At 56.9% G+C, this 18,628-nt stretch overlaps 1 protein-coding gene across 17 annotated transcripts in view; it reads right to left on the bottom strand.

Annotated features, from left to right (window-relative positions):
* Nucleotides 1–18,628, bottom strand: part of macf1a (microtubule actin crosslinking factor 1a) — a 137,129-nt gene that overhangs the window by 85,096 nt on the left and 33,405 nt on the right. For 4 of the 17 annotated variants that reach the window (XM_088602416.1, XM_088602419.1, XM_088602421.1 and 1 more), the window contains exons 2-7: nt 12,582–12,643; nt 10,435–10,524; nt 10,027–10,113; nt 8,540–8,617; nt 7,967–8,059; nt 26–192 (exon numbers count right to left, since the gene is read on the bottom strand). In XM_088602416.1, coding sequence (XP_088458542.1) covers nt 26–192; nt 7,967–8,059; nt 8,540–8,617; nt 10,027–10,113; nt 10,435–10,524; nt 12,582–12,643 — 577 coding nt within the window. Of the gene's footprint in view, nt 1–25; nt 193–2,974; nt 5,728–7,966; nt 8,060–8,539; nt 8,618–10,026; nt 10,114–10,434; nt 10,525–12,581; nt 12,644–14,749; nt 16,442–18,628 lie in introns of those variants that run through there. The other 13 variants (XM_088602417.1, XM_088602423.1, XM_088602424.1 and 10 more) reach the window with 7 other exon arrangements.

Genomic DNA, 18,628 nt, shown 5'->3' with positions numbered 1-18,628 from the left:
AGAGGTCAAGGGTCAGGAGTCAGACCTGTATCGGTGCAAAATGGCGTTGAACATGCGGCCATCGCTCCAGCTGGAGGTGAAGTTGGTACATCGCAGGCCAGGATAGCCCTCCGTCACTTTCTGTGTCCATAGCAACAGCCGCTCCTTCGCCGTGAGGTCGCTTGACTCCCCACTCACGTACACCTCCGAGATCTGTGCCAGGGACACATGGACAGGGAGGGGAAGGGGGCGGTTAGCCAGAAGGCTCAGAGAGTGGACACGCCTGCCAGATGACCATCAGCAGAGCTTGTGGTCAACCAAGCCATCCATCAACCAATCGATTAATCAATCACTAATCTGTGTAGAGGTCCTGCTGGGAGACCGCAGGTCCAACACGGCCATGTCTGTGAGCAGCCAGAGGAGCCCCAGCATGAGGGGTACCCCTCGGAGTCTGGGTACCCCACGACTGCGACGACATGTTCACAAGCCTTTCAACCCCCCAGGACAGGGCACCCCGCCCCAGAGTCTCACGCAAGGAACGGGCTGGGACTTTCCAGGGGAATGGGGGGGTTTTCCCACCTGCCCTTTAGTGTCCGTCTGAAGCCGTTCCACTTTCATTCCCCGAGTCTAATTAGTGACCTCGTCAGGCAGTTTCAGTCCCAGTCTCTCCCGGTTACCGGAGCTGCCTCACCACTGCCTCTCCGGCCCTGCCTCCCTCCTCCCCTCAGTCTGGCTCTGCCCCCACCCCTCTCTGCGGCGAGCAGCGCCGGCAGAGCTGGGCTCCCGTCATCAGTATTCCTCTGCCGTGCCTCCCGTCTCCCTCACGCTGCCCCTCCCCCCGTCTGCACTTCTCGGCTGTGGGAAGGAACGGGGACTGGAGAGGAGAGGAGAGGAGAGCACTGGGAGCTCCAGGCCTGCCTGCAGACACAGCCCCGAGGAGCAAATGCCTGTCCCCACTGCCACACACTGGTACACAGTACCTCACACACGCGACAGCACACACACACACTGATACACAGTACTGCACACATGCGACAGCATACACACAGATACACAGTACCGCACACACGCCACAGCATACACACAGATACACAGTACCTCACACACGCCACAGCATACACACACCGGTACACAGTACCTCACACATGCGACAGCACACACACACTGATACACAGTACCGCACACACACCACAGCATACACACACTGATACACAGTACCGCACACACGCCACAGCATACACACACTGATACACAGTACCGCACACACACACTCAGATAACACACTGATACACAGTACCGCACACACACACTCAGATACACAGTACCTCACACACACACTCAGATACACACTGATACACAGTACCTCACACACACACTCAGATACACACTGATACACAGTACCTCACACACACACTCAGATACACACTGATACACAGTACCTCACACACACACACAGATACACACTGATACACAGTACAGCACACAAACATACACACACTACTGCACGCACACAACTCTAATCTGACCTCTTACCCTACTTTTCTTTCCCATCAGCCACAGCTGGAAACCATGCACTACCTCCACCACTCCCAGCACATCTCCTCTGGGCACTGACCCCTGCCCACTGCCCACTGCCCACAGCTCTCTGCCCCCCTGTCCCCTGTCCACTGCCCCCTGCCCCCGGTCTCAGCCCACACTGCCCATGGCTCCCTGTCCCCCTGTCCCCCTGTCCCCTGTCCCCTGCCTCATGCCCACGGTCTCAGCCCACACTGCCCACCACAAGGCAAGCTGTAAGGCTGAGGCACCATGTGTGTGCAGTCTGGAAGTTCCCAGCTCTCTGGCGCAGCAGCCCGGGGGGGCTGATACCCACAGGCGCGTCCAACAGGTGCTCAGAGGAGCCCAGACACTTCCAGCCCAGGGCTGACGAGACAGCGATGCCGATCCGTTCGGTCTCAAGCTTCAGGTCCGCCCCGCACGAAAGCGTCTCTACCGAAGAGGCGTCTGTATCGGCCAGAGCCGGCGCTCTCTGGGCACAGCCCCCAGGGGTTAAACTCTGTTATTAGCTACTTAACGGCTTGTTCTATAACAGGGCAATTAAATCCCTCGAAACAGCCCCTCCCCCCAGTATCCAGGGATGAGAGGGGTAACCTGGGGGCAGGGCTGCACTCTGACACCCCCTAGAAAGGGCCCTTCACTCGGGCCCGTGGTTCTGCTGGGACTGTCCCCACTCTCGTGTTCGCGGCTGTACCGCCCTGCGGGCTTCTGGGACAGCAGTGCGGCTGTGTTCACAACACACGAGCACACAATCATTAACAGACACACACTCACCACCACCCTGAGCCTGAACAACATGGCATCCGTCGTTTAGAGCCTCAGCTTCAGACTGTAAAACTGTCTGTTCCTGTCACTCAAGGGCTTCATTCTGTGTGTATCACGCTTGGAGCCTTACAGAAACGGAGGGAGGAAGGGTGGCAGTGATAGGGGATTCGGGAGGAAGAGAGCTGACAGAGATATGGAGGAGGGCAGGAAAGGAATGGGAGGAGGAACGTCCCTGCAGCCCCTGGGAGACACACAGGAAACAGCACGACACTGACAGACTGCACTGAAGCCACACACAAAGGCACACTGCTGCACACACACGCAGACTGTTGTGCACAAGGACACAACTGCACACACACGCACTGGTGTACACACTCTTGCAAATATATAAACTTATCATACTGCAAAAACGTATTTGAAATGCATCTGAAAACTGCATTTAAATACATTCAACATTTACACAAGTTTTAAGTGTAGATGTTTAGTCTCTGCTGAAATAAACTCTATTTATTCTGAAGGCTTCAAGGCAGTACAGAGCTGTGGCAGATACTGCTCTGCTGGACACTGGACACACGCCCTGTCCTGCACAGGCTGGGGGGGTGCCGTGCCCATACCGGTCACATAGACGGGGCTCAGCGGCACAGGACTGGAGCTCTGCGTTTGTGTCGATCCTGACCTGTGTGGGCTGATGGCTGGGGTCCACGCTCTCTCCAGGGGTGTCTCCCAGGGGCGACAGGGGGCTCCCCAGAACTGAGGAGTCTAAGATTTCGGAGGAGCTACTGGTGAGCCCCCAGTCTGTCTGAAGGGTGCCCAGTTCTGGAGAAGTCAGGGGCAGGTCGCTGGCATACCCAGAAGAGTGGGGAAGTGAGGCAAAGGGATACCCCAAAGCTGATGCGGAAGCATCTGGTGTCGGGCTGAGGTCTTCTGCTACAGGGCCTGCCGCCCCTTCCCAAACCACCATAGGGTCCCCAAGACTGGGTTTCAGGGGCAACCACGAAACGTCCGCTTGGCCGACTCTATCTCCCAGCTTTCTCTGGCCCAGCTCAGATCCTGGGGTCTCCCGTCCTTCTTTGCTGCTAATTTTGGGGCTCCCTGCTCCCTCCTCGCACAACTGCACTCTCTGGATGTCGCCGGCCTCTCTGGACAGCACAGGGGTGTGGTGAATCACCTCCACCGAGTCTGTTGCCCCTGCAGCCCAAAATGAGACTCCGAAACTGGGGTACACAGTCCTGACCACACACAGCCTTCCCGCAACCTCACGAATTCGGACCACGCTCCTGCTTTCCGTATCAGACGAAACCGAGTCATCCTCTTCATCCTCGTAATCGTCATCATCCTCATCTCCCAAGTCCTCGTGCTCGGACTGGACCAGCCAGGGCCTCTCCACCACCCCCTGCACTCTCTCCCGCACGCGGTACACCTTCCCGCCGCCAGGGCTGCTGCTGCACTCGCTGTTGCCCATGCCTCTGCTCTCAGCGATGGTGCTGCCACTCGGGGGCTCATAGAAGACTGCCCTCCAGGCTGGGCTCGGCTCAGGCGACAGAACCAGCACCCTCTCCTCTGGTGCTTCCTCCGGCTCTCTCTCGTGCGCCCCCTCTTCCAGGGGGTGCTCAGCCCCCACAGACGAGGGTTCAAAGTGCTGTTTCCGTTTCTTGGCTAATGAGCTCTCGGTCTCCGTCACGGTCTCGCTGTCCTCCGTGTCTTCAGGTTTGGTGCGCTTGTTTCTGTCGTCTGTACTCTTGGCCACCAGTCCTCTCTCACGTTCGTCTCGCTTTCTCTCCTCCTCATCTTCAACAGCCCCCGCCCCCCCCTCGTCCTGCTCCCTCTGCTGGGATTTCCTGGCTCTGCGCTTGCGTTTGAACCGGAGCCTCTTTTTTGGGGACAGTGGGTGGGCAACTCCGGCCCCCACCTCCCTCTGCTGTTTCACGCAGCCTAGAGAGCTGCCCATTGGAAGAGAGAGGGAGAGAGGGCAGACAGGTGGGCTCAGAGAGAAGGACAGGGGGCAGACAGGTGGGCTCAGAGAGAGGGAGAGAGGGCAGACAGGTGGGGCAAGAGAGAGGGAGAGAGGGCAGACAAGTGGGCTCAGAGAGAAGGACAGGGGGCAGACAGGAAGAAGAGAAACGATGAAGTCTGTAGTTTGGGGTGACACTGATCTTCTGCAGCTCCCTGCGGCCTGCGATGCGCAGGAGCCCCGCTGCACAGCCTGGCCACAGCCAGAGAGCGGGAGATCGCCGACGCGCTCCGTCCCCAGTCAGCGTGCCGCGGCCGTGCGGATCCCCCTCGCGCTCCAGTCGGGATTCCCGCCCCCTCACTCCCAGCTCTTCACAGACCCAGACAGGATCCCAGCTCAGAGAATCCCCCCACACAGCGCATGATCCAGGACAGCTCCCTGTTGAGCCAGCAGGCTCCTGAGAGGAGCAGACGGCCTGTATTAACCTGAAGTAGGCGGCACAGACGAAACTTCCAAGAGAAATTCCAGCTCTTTGCAAATGTTGTGTCGACTCTGCTTGATCCTGTGAAGCTGAAGCCACACGAGCTCTGTAGCCCAGGGCTCTGCCGGCCTGAAATGCGCAATCCCTCTGTCCCCAACTCCCTCCTCGCTCTCCGAGAGTCAGTTACAGGCGCCAGGGCTCGCTCTGATCAATACTCCTCATCCTCCTCGTCTTCCTCGGCGGCCGGCTGTCAGCGCTGCTGCTGTCGGCCCCCCTGGCCCTCGCAGATCGCCTGCTGGTTGTCCGATCAGGCTCCCTCCTAGCGAGCTGTATGAGCGACGCTGCTCAACGCTGGCTCTCCTGGTCTGGACAGAGCCCCGGTGCAGGTGCACCCCTCACTCATTGCGGCGTTGTGTCACACTGTTGCTATGAGCACGACCGTGGAGACTCGACGCCCCCCAGGCTGTTCAACAGTGGTTGGAGTGTCAATTAGCGCCGGGCTAAACAAACCTCGGGCTCCCTGGGAATTCTGGAATCTCCCCTTCCCAAAATTGATCCCGTTCACCCACGCAGCTGAGTGCCGGGGTTCCCTGCCCTGCCCAGCTCAGCGGCAGCTCCCTCCCCTCTGCAGGCCGGCGTCTGTAATCCGTGCTGCTCCGGCGGCTGCTGCTGCAGATGTTCTTCTCCGGAGCAGAGTCACCCCAGGACAGCCGCCTGCTCGCTGCCGCTGGGTTTCTCCAGACCCGGCCGCCAGCTCATCCAGACTCCCGTCCGCGCCGGCTGCAGCAGTCGCTGGAAAAATCGGGTGCTGGTAATCCCAGGCCCCTGGTGCATTCCCGCGGCGGCCGCCCGGTCCTCTGCCGCGCCCGTGCGATCCCTGGAGCGGCGGGTCTGGCCCACGCCGCCGGCAGTCAGGTAGCGGAGCGGTGCAGACAGCGCAGGGCTGGGAAATCAGAGCTCCGTCTCCAGCTGGCTGCAGTTCTGGAGACGGCTCTGACAGCACGGCTGCGTCTCTCTCTCTCTTTCTCTCTCTCTCCTCCTCCCCCCGCCCCCCCGCGTCGCTCTCCAGCCCTCCCCAGCCACACGCGCGTGACCCAGAAGCGCTCCGAGACGCTATTGGCTGGCTGTCAGCTTCTGATGAAAAAAGCTGCGTTTTACTCTCTCGCTGCCTCGGTCTCTCTCTCTCTCAAAAGGCACCGGGGGGAGGGGGGATTAATGGACAGTGAGTTCAGGGAGAGGGAGGGAAGGAGAGAAGAGATGAAGGGATGCTAAGAGAGAGAGGAGAGAAGAGAAGGAGGCTATCTTAAAGAGGCAGAGGCAGGGATTCCCAAACAAAGCCCAAGCCCCCATTATCGCGCCGGCCCAGCGTGTGTGCGCGTGTTCAGCTCCATTAATCTGCCGCGCAGTCGTACACAGGCAGCAGGTTTGCAGCATTTCAGCTGCATTTGACCCCCACGCACACGCGGCGCCAGACCCCCGCGCACACGCATCGCCAGACCCCCGCGCACACGCACACGCGGCGCCAGACCCCCACGCACACGCATCGCCAGACCCCCGCGCACACGCACACGTGGCGCCAGACCCCCGCGCACACGCACACGCGGCGCCAGACCCCCGCGCACACGCACACTGCCAGCTGGTGACACTCACACTCCTCTGCCATGCCGGAGTGCAGAGGTCAGACGAACAACCTGTCATGACTGACGAGAGCAAACACACAGAGAGCCCCATCAGTCCCAGCGCACAGCGGTCTGGTCTGCTCCAGGTCTCAAACATGTTGTCAGGGTGCTGGTCAGTTTATCTGTCTTCATGAATCTGCGAGCTTCCCAAGCCCTGATCATTTTTATCCCAGAAACAAACAAACCACCAGACAGGGCCACCTCACAGCAGAGCCTTGCTGCTAATTTGGTCTCCCCTCTCTTGGTGCTGTTTCTCCGAGCCAGGAGGTTACCCACGCAGTCGCAGGTGCAGAACGCTCACACTGCGAGCTCATGGCTCAGCCTGACGCCAGGCTCTGTCAGCAGCACAGCTGGGTATCGCCAGCCATCAGGCAACCAGTCACTCACTCAGAAATGAATTAACATGCCAATCAAATCAATCAACTAATCAATAATAAGGACTTCAACCAACTCATAAAGAAACCAACAATCAACAGATCAATAGGTCGCATTAGGCAGCAGTCAAGACACCAAACAATCAATAACCGAATAAATGATTAACCAGCCAATCAAATCAATCAACGAAACAAAATTAATTCAGCAATGAAATCAACCAACCAATAAAATAATTCAGCCAGTGAGCAATGTTATAATATAGACAATAATGAAGAACAAACAAGGGCTCTTGTGACAGTCTGTGGCAGGTCTCAGGTGAAGAGCAGAAGACGCATTTTGCTCCAGAAATGAAACACTGCTCTAGGTCTTCATCCTAATTTCCCCCTGTTCTATCTCCCCATCCCTCTCCCACCCCCCCTCGTCTCCTGTCTTCCCCCATTGCTGCTGTTTTGCTGAATCATGCTGATGACATCAGTCCCCTGAAGTCTGCACAGTCACGGAGCTCTGCGTCTCCCTGGCAACCGCATCCCACTGTGACCTTGTCATGGCGCAGCCTGTGGTGCGGTGTCCTCTACTGGCAGACTGGGGTATAGCTCCCGCAGACCACAGAGGCCCTGAGACTGCAGAGCAGCCCCGCTTTCTGTCCTTGTTTATCGCCACAAACTGGAGACAAACACAAGTATGATACCTACGACACGCACAACCCAGGAATATTAAACCATCATCACCCCAGACTCCCTCCGCCTCCGATGGCACACTGATGTTCTAAGGAGGCTCCGAGGGGTGTGGCACACCGTGATGCCCAAGGGGCAGGGGGGGCTCCTCTGGAGCGACCGAGTGAGCACAGACACGTCCAGTACCAGTACCACCAGCAGGCCTGCAGCCCATCCTACCAAATCAGGCCTCTCAAGATTAAAGGCAGCTACATATTAAATGTTGTCTCAAATAGTGCTGCAGTAACGACACTCTGAAGGCCCCGAGTGTCACTGTGGCTCCTTCAGAGACTCTGAATGAACGGATTCTGCAGAGCTGCTCCTGAAGGCCTGGTTTGGGGAGATCAGGGGACACAGGTCTTAATCAGGAGAAGGAGGACGACAGTGACCCTTGATCACAAAACACAGAGGCTCGTCTGCCAGCCCAGTGGACTGACGCATGCTGGGAAGAAGCCAGTCGAGCTCCTACCTGGAAGTGAAGAATGATGGTCCAGATCAGCCCCAGGGTCAGCTTGGGGTTACCGTCTGTGATGTCATCGTTCCTAATATTGACCAGTTTGACCTGCAGGTCACCAACAGACAGAGGATGAGAGGGTAAGAGAGAGACTCACGCAAGCAGCACTACCTCACACAAAAAAATACAAACTAGAAGGTTGCCAGGCCCTAAAATGACAACATACACTGGCCAGTTATCTGACCATGGTGAGAGACAGCAAAGAGAAACAGACCCTGACAAAGTCCAGGCTCACTGACCACAGCCTGGCCATAGAAACGGGGCGACGTACCTGGGCAAGCGTGTCCTACCCGTCTCTGCCGGCCCTGAACACCCGTGTCCTACCCGTCTCTGCCGGCCCTGAACACCCGTGTCCTACCCGTCTCTGCCGGCCCTGAACACCCGTGTCCTACCCGTCTCTGCCGGCCCTGAACACCCGTGTCCTACCCGTCTCTGCCGGCCCTGAACACCCGTGTCCTACCCGTCTCTGCCGGCCCTGAACACCCGTGTCCTACCCGTCTCTGCCGGCCCTGAACACCCGTGTCGTACCTGTCTCTGCTTGAGGAAGTCCAGTGCGATCTGCACGTTCTGCAGCCTGTGGAAACGCATTCGGCCCTTCTCCCTGGGCTGAGAGAGGGAGAGAGAGGGAGGGGGTTACAGGCACAGCAGTTTCCTCCACACAGCCCCACCGAGCAGCTGGGAAGAGTTAGCATCAGCTCCAGACGCACGCTGCACACACAGAGAGGGAGGGGCAGGAGTCACGCCACTCCAGGCCAGTGGGGATCTGCAGGCAGTCAGTAATGGCAGGGGGTTCTGGCAGAAGCATGCTGAGGCGGTGTCTGCATCTGTGCATCTCTCTTGACCACAGCTGCCTCAATGTCCGAGCACCTGGGTCGGGCGCTCGGTCTCGGAACCAGAGCACCGCTCAGTCTCTGTGCCTTCCTGTCTCCCTGTTCGACTCGAGCTGATTGACTGGACTGTTGACAGTGCTGCCAAAGCATGAAGTAAAATAGGTAAGAACTTCTGTCTTTACTGGTCTGTGTCTCTCTGTGTGCTGTCAGTGTAGACAGAGACTGCTCTCTCTGCATGTGTGTCTCCTGTCCCTGTGCGTGACTGTCTCTCTGTGTGCTGTCAGTGTAGACAGAGACTGCTCTCTCTGCATGTGTGTCTCCTGTCCCTGTGCGTGACTGTCTCTCTGTGTGCTGTCAGTGTAGACAGAGACTGCTCTCTCTGCATGTGTGTCTCCTGTCCCTGTGCGTGACTGTCTCTCTGTGTGCTGTCAGTGTAGACAGAGACTGCTCTCTCTGCATGTGTGTCTCCTGTCCCTGTGCGTGACTGTCTCTCTGTGTGCTGTCAGTGTAGACAGAGACTGCTCTCTCTGCATGTGTGTCTCCTGTCCCTGTGCGTGACTGTCTCTCTGTGTGCTGTCAGTGTAGACAGAGACTGCTCTCTCTGCATGTGTGTCTCCTGTCCCTGTGCGTGACTGTCTCTCTGTGTGCTGTCAGTGTAGACAGAGACTGCTCTCTCTGCATGTGTGTCTCCTGTCCCTGTGCGTGACTGTCTCTCTGTGTGCTGTCAGTGTAGACAGAGACTGCTCTCTCTGCATGTGTGTCTCCTGTCCCTGTGCGTGACTGTCTCTCTGTGTGCTGTCAGTGTAGACAGAGACTGCTCTCTCTGCATGTGTGTCTCCTGTCCCTGTGCGTGACTGTCTCTCTGTGTGCTGTCAGTGCAGACAGAGACTGCTCTCTCTGCATGTGTGTCTCCTGTCCCTGTGCGTGACTGTCTCTCTGTGTGCTGTCAGTGTAGACAGAGACTGCTCTCTCTGCATGTGTGTCTCCTGTCCCTGTGCGTGACTGTCTCTCTGTGTGCTGTCAGTGTAGACAGAGACTGCTCTCTCTGCATGTGTGTCTCCTGTCCCTGTGCGTGACTGTCTCTCTGTGTGCTGTCAGTGGACACACTGTGCAGAGGCTCCACTCCATGCACTGCGGTGTGGGGGTATTAGTTCCTGCGTTTATCATGGAGTGGGGGGTACATACTCCCTGGCATCCCTCGTCCTCCCTGTCCTCCCAGATCAGGGGAGGAGCGCGTGGCACACATGCTCTCCGAGCGGAGCACACGCCCTTCTGCCAACGAGACAGAGAGACAGAGAGCAGATGAAGGCGGGAGGCAGAGAAAGAGCCAGGAGAAAGCACAGTCATTCCCACCGTCCGCTGTCAGCCCGCAGGGGGAGGGGGGCTCTCCCCCAGATCAGACCAGTGCTGTAAAGAAGAGGGGTGGTAACAAGGCAGCTGGGTGGTCCTGCAGGGGCTCCAGGACAGACACACCCACTCAGAGACCCCACGGCCGGAGGGAAACGCTCCCAAGGCATTTAGCAATACTGGAAGTGGAAAACGACATGGCAGCTCATTAAGAGAGACCGAGGCCTCCCCACCCTGCGGCCTCACCAGAGTGACTCCGGACAGCACCTCCAGCAGAGAGACGAGGTTGTGTCCATCGCGCAAGTCCTCATACAGGTCAGTGATGTGTTTCCGCACCTGAGAGGAAGACAGAGACAGTCAGAGGCTCTGCAGGCACCGATCCTGTACTTCCTAAAGCAACGTCTGTACTTGGGTCTGTACGTCTGTACGATCAGTCACAGTGTCAGGCAGAGTGTCGCTCGCTGTCAGAGTGACAGTGACCATCAGTCACAGCGTCAGTGTTAGCCAGTGTCTATCAGAATTACGGTGTCTGTTAGAATAACAGTGTTTTTTGTCTTTGATTCATTTCAGAAAATTTTACAGCCAAAGTACTTGAGAAACTCTTCAGGAATGAATGAATGCTGCAAATCCGTGTAAAAGAGTTCAGTGCAGAGGAGTATCTAAGTGCTTTCAGTTTACTGAAAACAGCTCAAAAATAAAACTTCATTACAGAGTCCTGCAGTACAAGACTGAAGTAAAAAAACTACCCAGTACCACCATTCTCCAGCAGGGGTCAACACACACCTGCCTGCTCACACACAATAGACTGAGTCACCAAACTCTCCGTTCTGTCTCTGCTGCCTGGGACACAGAGCACTGGCCACCAAATAAGTTCAGGTGATCTTGTGTTTATTCTTTAAGAGGTTGGTTTGGAGAAAATTAAAGGTGAGGCACACGCTACACTGCGACTGCCAAGCCAACATCATGTGAACATTACCAGTCACAGGGCTCTAGACTCTTCTAGTCCCTGTGGAGTCCAGTACACTGACACAGCCCAGTCACAGGCTCTAGACTCTTCTAGTCCCTGTGGAGTCAAGGACACTGACACAGCCCAGTCACAGGGCTCTAGACTCTTCTAGTCCCTGTGGAGTCCAGTACACTGACACAGCCCAGTCACAGGGCTCTAGACTCCTCTAGTCCCTGTGGAGTCCAGTACACTGACACAGCCCAGTCACAGGGCTCTAGACTCCTCTAGTCCCTGTGGAGTCCAGTACACTGACACAGCCCAGTCACAGGGCTCTAGACTCCTCTAGTCCCTGTAGAGTCCAGTATACTGACACAGCCCAGTCACAGGGCTCTAGACTCCTCTAGTCCCTGTGGAGTCCAGTATACTGACACAGCCCAGTCACAGGGCTCTAGACTCCTCTAGTCCCTGTGGAGTCCAGTATATTGACACAGCCCAGTCACAGGGCTCTAGACTCTTCTAGTCCCTGTGGAGTCCAGGACACTGACATAGCCCAGTCACAGGGCTCTAGACTCTTCTAGTCCCTGTGGAGTCCAGGACACTGACACAGCCCAGTCACAGGGCTCTAGACTCTTCTAGTCCCTGTGGAGTCCAGCACACTGACACTGCCCAGTCACAGGGCTCTAGACTCTTCTAGTCCCTGTGGAGTCCAGCACACTGACACAGCCCAGTCACAGGGCTCTAGACTCCTCTAGTCCCTGTGGAGTCCAGTATATTGACACAGCCCAGTCACAGGGCTCTAGACTCTTCTAGTCCCTGTGGAGTCCAGGACACTGACACAGCCCAGTCACAGGGCTCTAGACTCTTCCAGTCCCTGTGGAGTCCAGCACACTGACACAGCCCAGTCACAGGGCTCTAGACTCATCTAGTCCCTGTGGAGTCCAGCACACTGACACAGCCCAGTCACAGGATCTAGACTCTTCTAGTCCCTGTGGAGTCCAGTATACTGACACAGCCCAGTCACAGGGCTCTAGACTCTTCTAGTCCCTGTGGAGTCCAGCACACTGACACAGCCCAGTCACAGGCTCTAGACTCTTCTAGTCCCTGTGGAGTCCAGCACACTGACACAGCCCAGTCACAGGCTCTAGACTCTTCTAGTCCCTGTGGAGTCCAGCACACTGACACAGCCCAGTCACAGGGCTCTAGACTCTTCCTAGTCCCTGTGGAGTCCAGGACACTGACACAGCCCAGTCACAGGGCTCTAGACTCTTCTAGTCCCTGTGGAGTCCAGCACACTGACACAGCCCAGTCACAAGGCTCTAGTCTCTTCTAGTCCCTGTGGAGTCCAGCACACTGACACAGCCCAGTCACAGGGCTCTAGACTCTTCTAGTCCCTGTGGAGTCCAGCACACTGACACAGCCCAATCTGTAGGTAACAGAGGAAGAGTACCTTGATGAGGTGCTTGTTGACCCATTTTGTGAAAGTTTTCTTTTGGACTCGGTCCCGCTCATCTGCAGAGAGAGAAAGACAAAAACATCAGTTTCTGCACCGTAACCACAAGCACAACCACAGGGCTCCTCTGCTACAGTCTGCTGTCCAGCTGTGCTAGGAGGCGGGAGGGGGCTGACACAGGCCCAGAGGACCCAGGGACACAGGACAGCAGGACAGGTATTTTACCTGGACCCTGACTGCACCCATATTATAAAGAGTACTGGGGTTCCTCCCTGTGTTGTGGTGCCAGGAAGCAGAGAGACGGAGGGAGAACAGAGAGAAGCTCTACAGATGCCGTACCGAGATCGCCTTGCTGGAGTGGCCTTGCCTGGCGCTCACACGGGCTCCTCTCGCACACCCGGCGCTCACACGGGCTCCTCTCGCACACCCGGCGCTCACACGCGCTCCTCTCGCACACCCGGCGCTCACACGCGCTCCTCTCGCACACCCGGCGCTCACACGCGCTCCTCTCGCACACCCGGCGCTCACACGCGCTCCTCTCGCACACCCGGCGCTCACACGCGCTCCTCTCGCACACCCGGCGCTCACACGGGCTCCTCTTGCACACCCGGCGCTCACACGCGCTCCTCTCGCACACCCGGCGCTCCTCTCGCACACCCGGCGCTCACACGCGCTCCGTGTCGCACTCACAGCCTGCTGTCTGTATGCAGACTCTGTGAACCTGCGATGTCAGACTGAGCTCCCCAGGAGTCTGCAGGGTCTCTGCTTCTGGCCTTCCCCCACCTTCAGCCCCTCACTGACTGAACCGACCCTCTTAGTGAGTTAACTGAGTGATCGCTTGATTACTCTAATGAACAGACCACACTGAACACTCCTCTCCCAGGCCTGCAGACAAGCTTGACAACTGCTGTGCCTCCACTCCAGCCAGTCTGTTCTCGCCTGGTCAGTCAATAAAAAGATCGATGAAAGTGATCAAGCTGGAAAGGCCTGGACAAGGAAGTGAGCGTTAAGACCATTGAATTATTTTTTTTAATCATTGTATTGATCTTATTTTTAACATTGTCAAGTCAAATTAAAACAAAGGAGCCTTTTTAAAAGTGGCTGTACAGTGAAAAACACCGAGGTGCTTCTGTTGTGAAAGCATGATGAAATAAGGAGTCAAGAGGCGCAGACAGGAAAGAGAGGAATGCCCTCCGCAGAGGAGGAGGAGGATGAAGATGGGTCCTGCGTGTTGTGGAGCTGCTAGCCAGCTGCTGTATCCGAGCCACTTCAGAGATGAACCCCCACCCCCAGCTGGCTGTGCGTGTTTACCCTGTTGCCATGGCGGCCGTGAGATAGCAGCACCGGGCTCTCTCACCTCCTCGCCTGCTCGCTCACACAGCTCCGGTCCTGCAGCACAGGAGCACACGCACAGTGCCAGCAAGGCCTGCCAGCAGGCCCAAAGACACACAGACCCCATCAGAAACAGGTACTCAGGAGCAAGCGTGCAGACTGCTGAAGAAGATCACTGATGGTTCTGGTGGCGTCTGTCAGGGAGGAGCTAAAAGCACCATCAAACGCCTGTCAAACCCCCCTGCATATCCCCCCCAAAACAAACCACGACCCCTGGGGTGTAGGCACCCCATCATCCAGCACCCTCCATTTCCCAGGTGTGACTGTCTGGACCTGACGCAGGTACACAGATACAGGAAGGTTATGAACCTCAGATGTCTATGTGCATCATTTTACCTGCCTGTAGCTCTATAAAGCAGACAGATCAGGCTGGAACAACAGTGTAAAACTCAGAGTAGATCAGACTGCCGTAGGCTGGGAATCTGGCTGAAAAACCCTGCCGTTGAGGTAATAACAAAAGCAGACAGAGCAAAGAGTGGGTCGCAGTGCACTGACTAAGGCTTCCACAGCACAGTTACAAGCGCGAGACACAGTAACAGTGTGGTCCAGAACACAGTAGGGCCAAGTGAGAGTGGAAAAGCATGGTAAATCGGGTGAATGTGGTGAGAGAGGGGCTCCACACAGTCTAGTGATAGTGGGGCACAGCACAGTAACACAAAGTTAGAGCATAATTACAGCAGAACTCGGTGACAAAGGCACAGCACAGTCAAATGGGGCACAGCACAGAGAGACGGGGGTACAGACACTGTCCCTGACAGCACACTCATACTGACCTACGCAGCACATGAGAGAGGCGAGATGAGAGTTCAGGCTGGGCTCACGGCTGTAAACAGACCACATGCTTCCTGTTTAGCGTCCAGTCGAGCCCTCGGCAGCACCTGCTTCCCTCCGCCGGCCTCTGTCCGCAGACAGCCGGACGCGGAGGGGGAGGCCCTGACGACAGCCGGACGCGGAGACGCGTCGGTCGTTCCTGGAGGCTCCGCTCCTGCCTCTCAGCCTCCGTCTCACTCCCTCGCTCACTCTCCTCCTCCGCCTGCTGCTGCTGCCATTCCTAGCCCAGGCTCGGAGCGACGGACTGCCAAGCACGTGTCCCAGTCGGACAGAGAGCGCGAGCACGAGCACGTCCCCCCCTCTCCAGACATGCGCGGGGACTTCCTCTGCTCCCTCCCTCTTCTCTTCTGTGTTCCTGTCTTCTGGTCTCTCCCCCCCTTCCTCTCTGCGCCCTGTCCTCCTCTCTCTCTCTCCCTGCCTGCCTCTCTCCTCCTCCTGTCTCCCACAACAGCGCCTGTCCAGGCGAGCAGACGACGGCGCTCTCTTGAAGAGAAGCCAGCACTGTTCATGCACTGCGTGACACACGTTCGACTCGCGGTGCTAATCACACCACCTGAACACGGGCGCCAGCAGCCGCTGCTTTCAAACGGCTATCCGGAGAGGTGGAGAAACGGACGCAGGAAATTCGCTCGGTTGCCAGTAAAGTCGTTGCGTTAAAGAGAACAGGAGCACGACATGGGGAACTGCCTCGTGCCTCCTGTTGATTCTGAGCAGCCTGTAAGCTGCTGAGCTGAGCTGTCAAAGCAGTGCGAACAGCTGGAGGTCAAGAGCCTGATGAGCAAGGAGAACAGAGACTGGGATCCCTAATATCCGGAGTCGGAGGGCTAATGATTTAAATGGCTCCTAATGAGAGGAGACAGGTGTCACGTTCCCTCGCCTTCTCATAAAATTCTGCTAGAAACAGCTCTCCCAGCCCCTGGGATTCCCCTGTATGGGAACCAACAAGCCTGCTGGCTGAGCCGGCTGACAAACAGCAGGCAGAGCAGAGCACCGGAGACGGAGGCCTCCCTGGTCGTGTCCAGCCACTCTCCGGGGCCAGGTGTCTGTCCGGATGCGCCTGAAAGAGTCAAGCACTCCCCAACTGTCCTAGATCTGCCCTGGGATCAGCACAACTCCCCAGCCAGATGCAGCTGTGCGGCTCTTCCCGTCCTGCGTGACTTCTGAAACCATCACTCGCCCCAGGCCTCTCCTCTCCGGAGTCCCAGGAACAGGATTCTCTCCCGCTCCAGCGTTATGAGTGCCACTCCCAGCAGCCGCGGCGCTCATTAAGATCTGGCAGCCTGCGTGAGCAGCTCCATCGTGGTGTCGGTGCCAAACAGTGTCAGAGGGCAGCGCTCCGAAACTCCGGTTTTGGACTTGACAGCTCGCCAGCCCTGCTCTCAGTGACACAGCACAGCACCAATTACAGCCGAACAACAAGAGGTCTGATGAGAGAGCTCATCAGCAGAGAGAGAGAGGGAGGAGAGAGGTGCGAGCTGGCGATGTCTCTCCCTCTCTCTCTCCTTTCCCTCTGTGCCTCCCTTTCTCTGTCCCACTGTATCTCTCTGCGACCCAAATATCAGCCCAGTCAGAGCTCCAGCTTCTGCATCCCAGAACAATACCGATCACTCCTTCCTCACTCTGTCTTGCTCTGCCCTTTTCTCCTCTTAATTCTGCAGCAGCAGAGTTGAGCTTTATAGTGCCTTATCTGTGCCTTCCCAGTTGCTCCAGGCCGGAAACTTCAAACTAAGGCGCTGAACTCTGACAGCTGCAGACACTGGAAGTGTCCTGCGATAAGTGTATCAGACACACAAACAAACAGCATCACCGAAAAGAACAAGACAAAAACAACAGCAATAACATCTGTCACAGTAGTACCAGCATACTACTAGCCATGCAGACCCAGTGGTACTGCAGCAGCACTGGCTGCAGTAACTGCTGGGAGCTGTGCAAAATGTCTCTACCAGTCGCATCGTAGAACTAAACAAAACCAAAGCAAAATTTCCCCAGCCAGAGGGAGAAGCCGCCTGAGCCGAGCCCCCTCCCTCATCAAAACAGACTGCAGGCCCCTGCCTGACACCGTCCACAGGTCCCCAAAGCTAAACGGTGACAAACGGAGCAACCAGACCGCCAGCCCTGCTCGGACAGCAAACCTGACTCGGGTCCTGCCCCGTCACCATCTCCCCTCCCTCTCCCTCTCGCATTCCTCTCCTCCGTTCTTCCTTTTCCTATCTCGGCACGCTTCGTCCTGACCCTCCGCGATCTATAAATACCAGGTGCTGCGTAGCCTTAAGATGACAGAGAGCGCTTATCCCCTCTCTCCCTCCCCTCTTCCCTTTTATCAAGGCTAATCTGTCTCTCATTCAGGCGTAGTAGAAAGTTCTCTCCCCCCTCTTTCCCAGTGCTAATCTCTCTCTTGCAGTAGTAGCACTGGCAGCCTGGCACAGCTTAGAGTCCGTCTCCCCCTCCCTGCGCTGATCCCCCACCCCAGAGCCTCTTCCGATGCCTGAACCCCACCCTCCCCCAGCACTACTGAGCCCTGAACCCCACAGTCCCCCCAGCACTACTGAGCCCTGAACCCCACAGTCCCCCCAGCACTACTGAGCCCTGAACCCCACAGTCCCCCCAGCACTACTGAGCCCTGAACCCCACAGTCCCCCCAGCAGTACTGAGCCCTGAACCCCACACTCCCCCCAGCAGTACTGAGCCCTGAACCCCACACTCCCCCCAGCAGTACTGAGCCCTGAACCCTGTGGTTTGTGGTATCTGAACCAAGAGAGGAGTGTGAGAACCCTGGTGAAAACAGACCAGCAAACAGACCAGCCTCCCGCTTCACTATAGTCTGGAGCACTCCAGATTTTACCTGCAGCAGAAATACGAGTACATTTCTATTGTTTTAACTTTGCTCATGAACTTCAAACCAAGAAAAAAAAAAACAAGACGTGTCCAGGCTTTAGCGCTCCATGCAAGAGCTTTCCAGTTGGTCTGGCTGCTGTGCACTGGGAGCCTGATTCATTTCCCCTGCTTTCTAATGATAAAGTCTGAGAGATTTAATATTTTCCAGAAGCTTGCCCACTTCCCGTCTCTAGCTCTAACTCATGGGTGACTTTATTAGCTGAGATCAAACGTGTTCCTTGTGTCTGGCCTGTTCTGCACTTTGCAGGCAGACAGACCCTGTTAGAGACCATCTGCAGCTCAGGTCCAGCACTGTCCACAGTGTTCCCTGCTTCCTTCTGTCTTTGTCTCCACCCCACTTCACTCCAGCTCCAGTCCCGGGCTCCCCGCAGGACTGTGCGACACCCTGGGACAGAGCCCTCAGCTCAGCCCTGGAGCTTTTGCAGTACTGAGCCCCACCCACCTGCCCTCCAGCTCACACTGAGGCCTCTTCCTGAGCACTGCTATTAATAGACCAGTGTGTACTTCCACTCGCACACGCACTGCCACACACTCTCGCACTCGTGCACACACGCACACAGCCACACACTCTCGCACTCGTGCACGCACGCACACGCGCACGGCCACACACTCTCGCACTCGTGCACGCACGTGCACGGCCACACACTCGCTCGCACGCACGGCCACACACTCTCGCACTCGTGCACGCACGGCCACACACTCTCGCACTCGTGCACGCACGGCCACACACTCTCGCACTCGTGCACGCACGGCCACACACTCTCGCACTCGTGCACGCACGGCCACACACTCGCTCGGCCACACACTCGCCTCGCACGCACGGCCACACACTCGCCTCGCACGCACGGCCACACACTCGCCTCGCACGCACGGCCACACACTCGCCTCGCACGCACGCACGTCTGGGCGCATGCAAATGGAGCGAG

This window comes from Lepisosteus platostomus, chromosome 13, assembly GCF_059453375.1.
Source record: "Lepisosteus platostomus isolate fLepPlt1 chromosome 13, fLepPlt1.hap1, whole genome shotgun sequence".
Lineage (NCBI taxonomy): Eukaryota > Metazoa > Chordata > Actinopteri > Semionotiformes > Lepisosteidae > Lepisosteus > Lepisosteus platostomus.
This window is presented reverse-complemented; position numbering and strand designations above follow the sequence as displayed.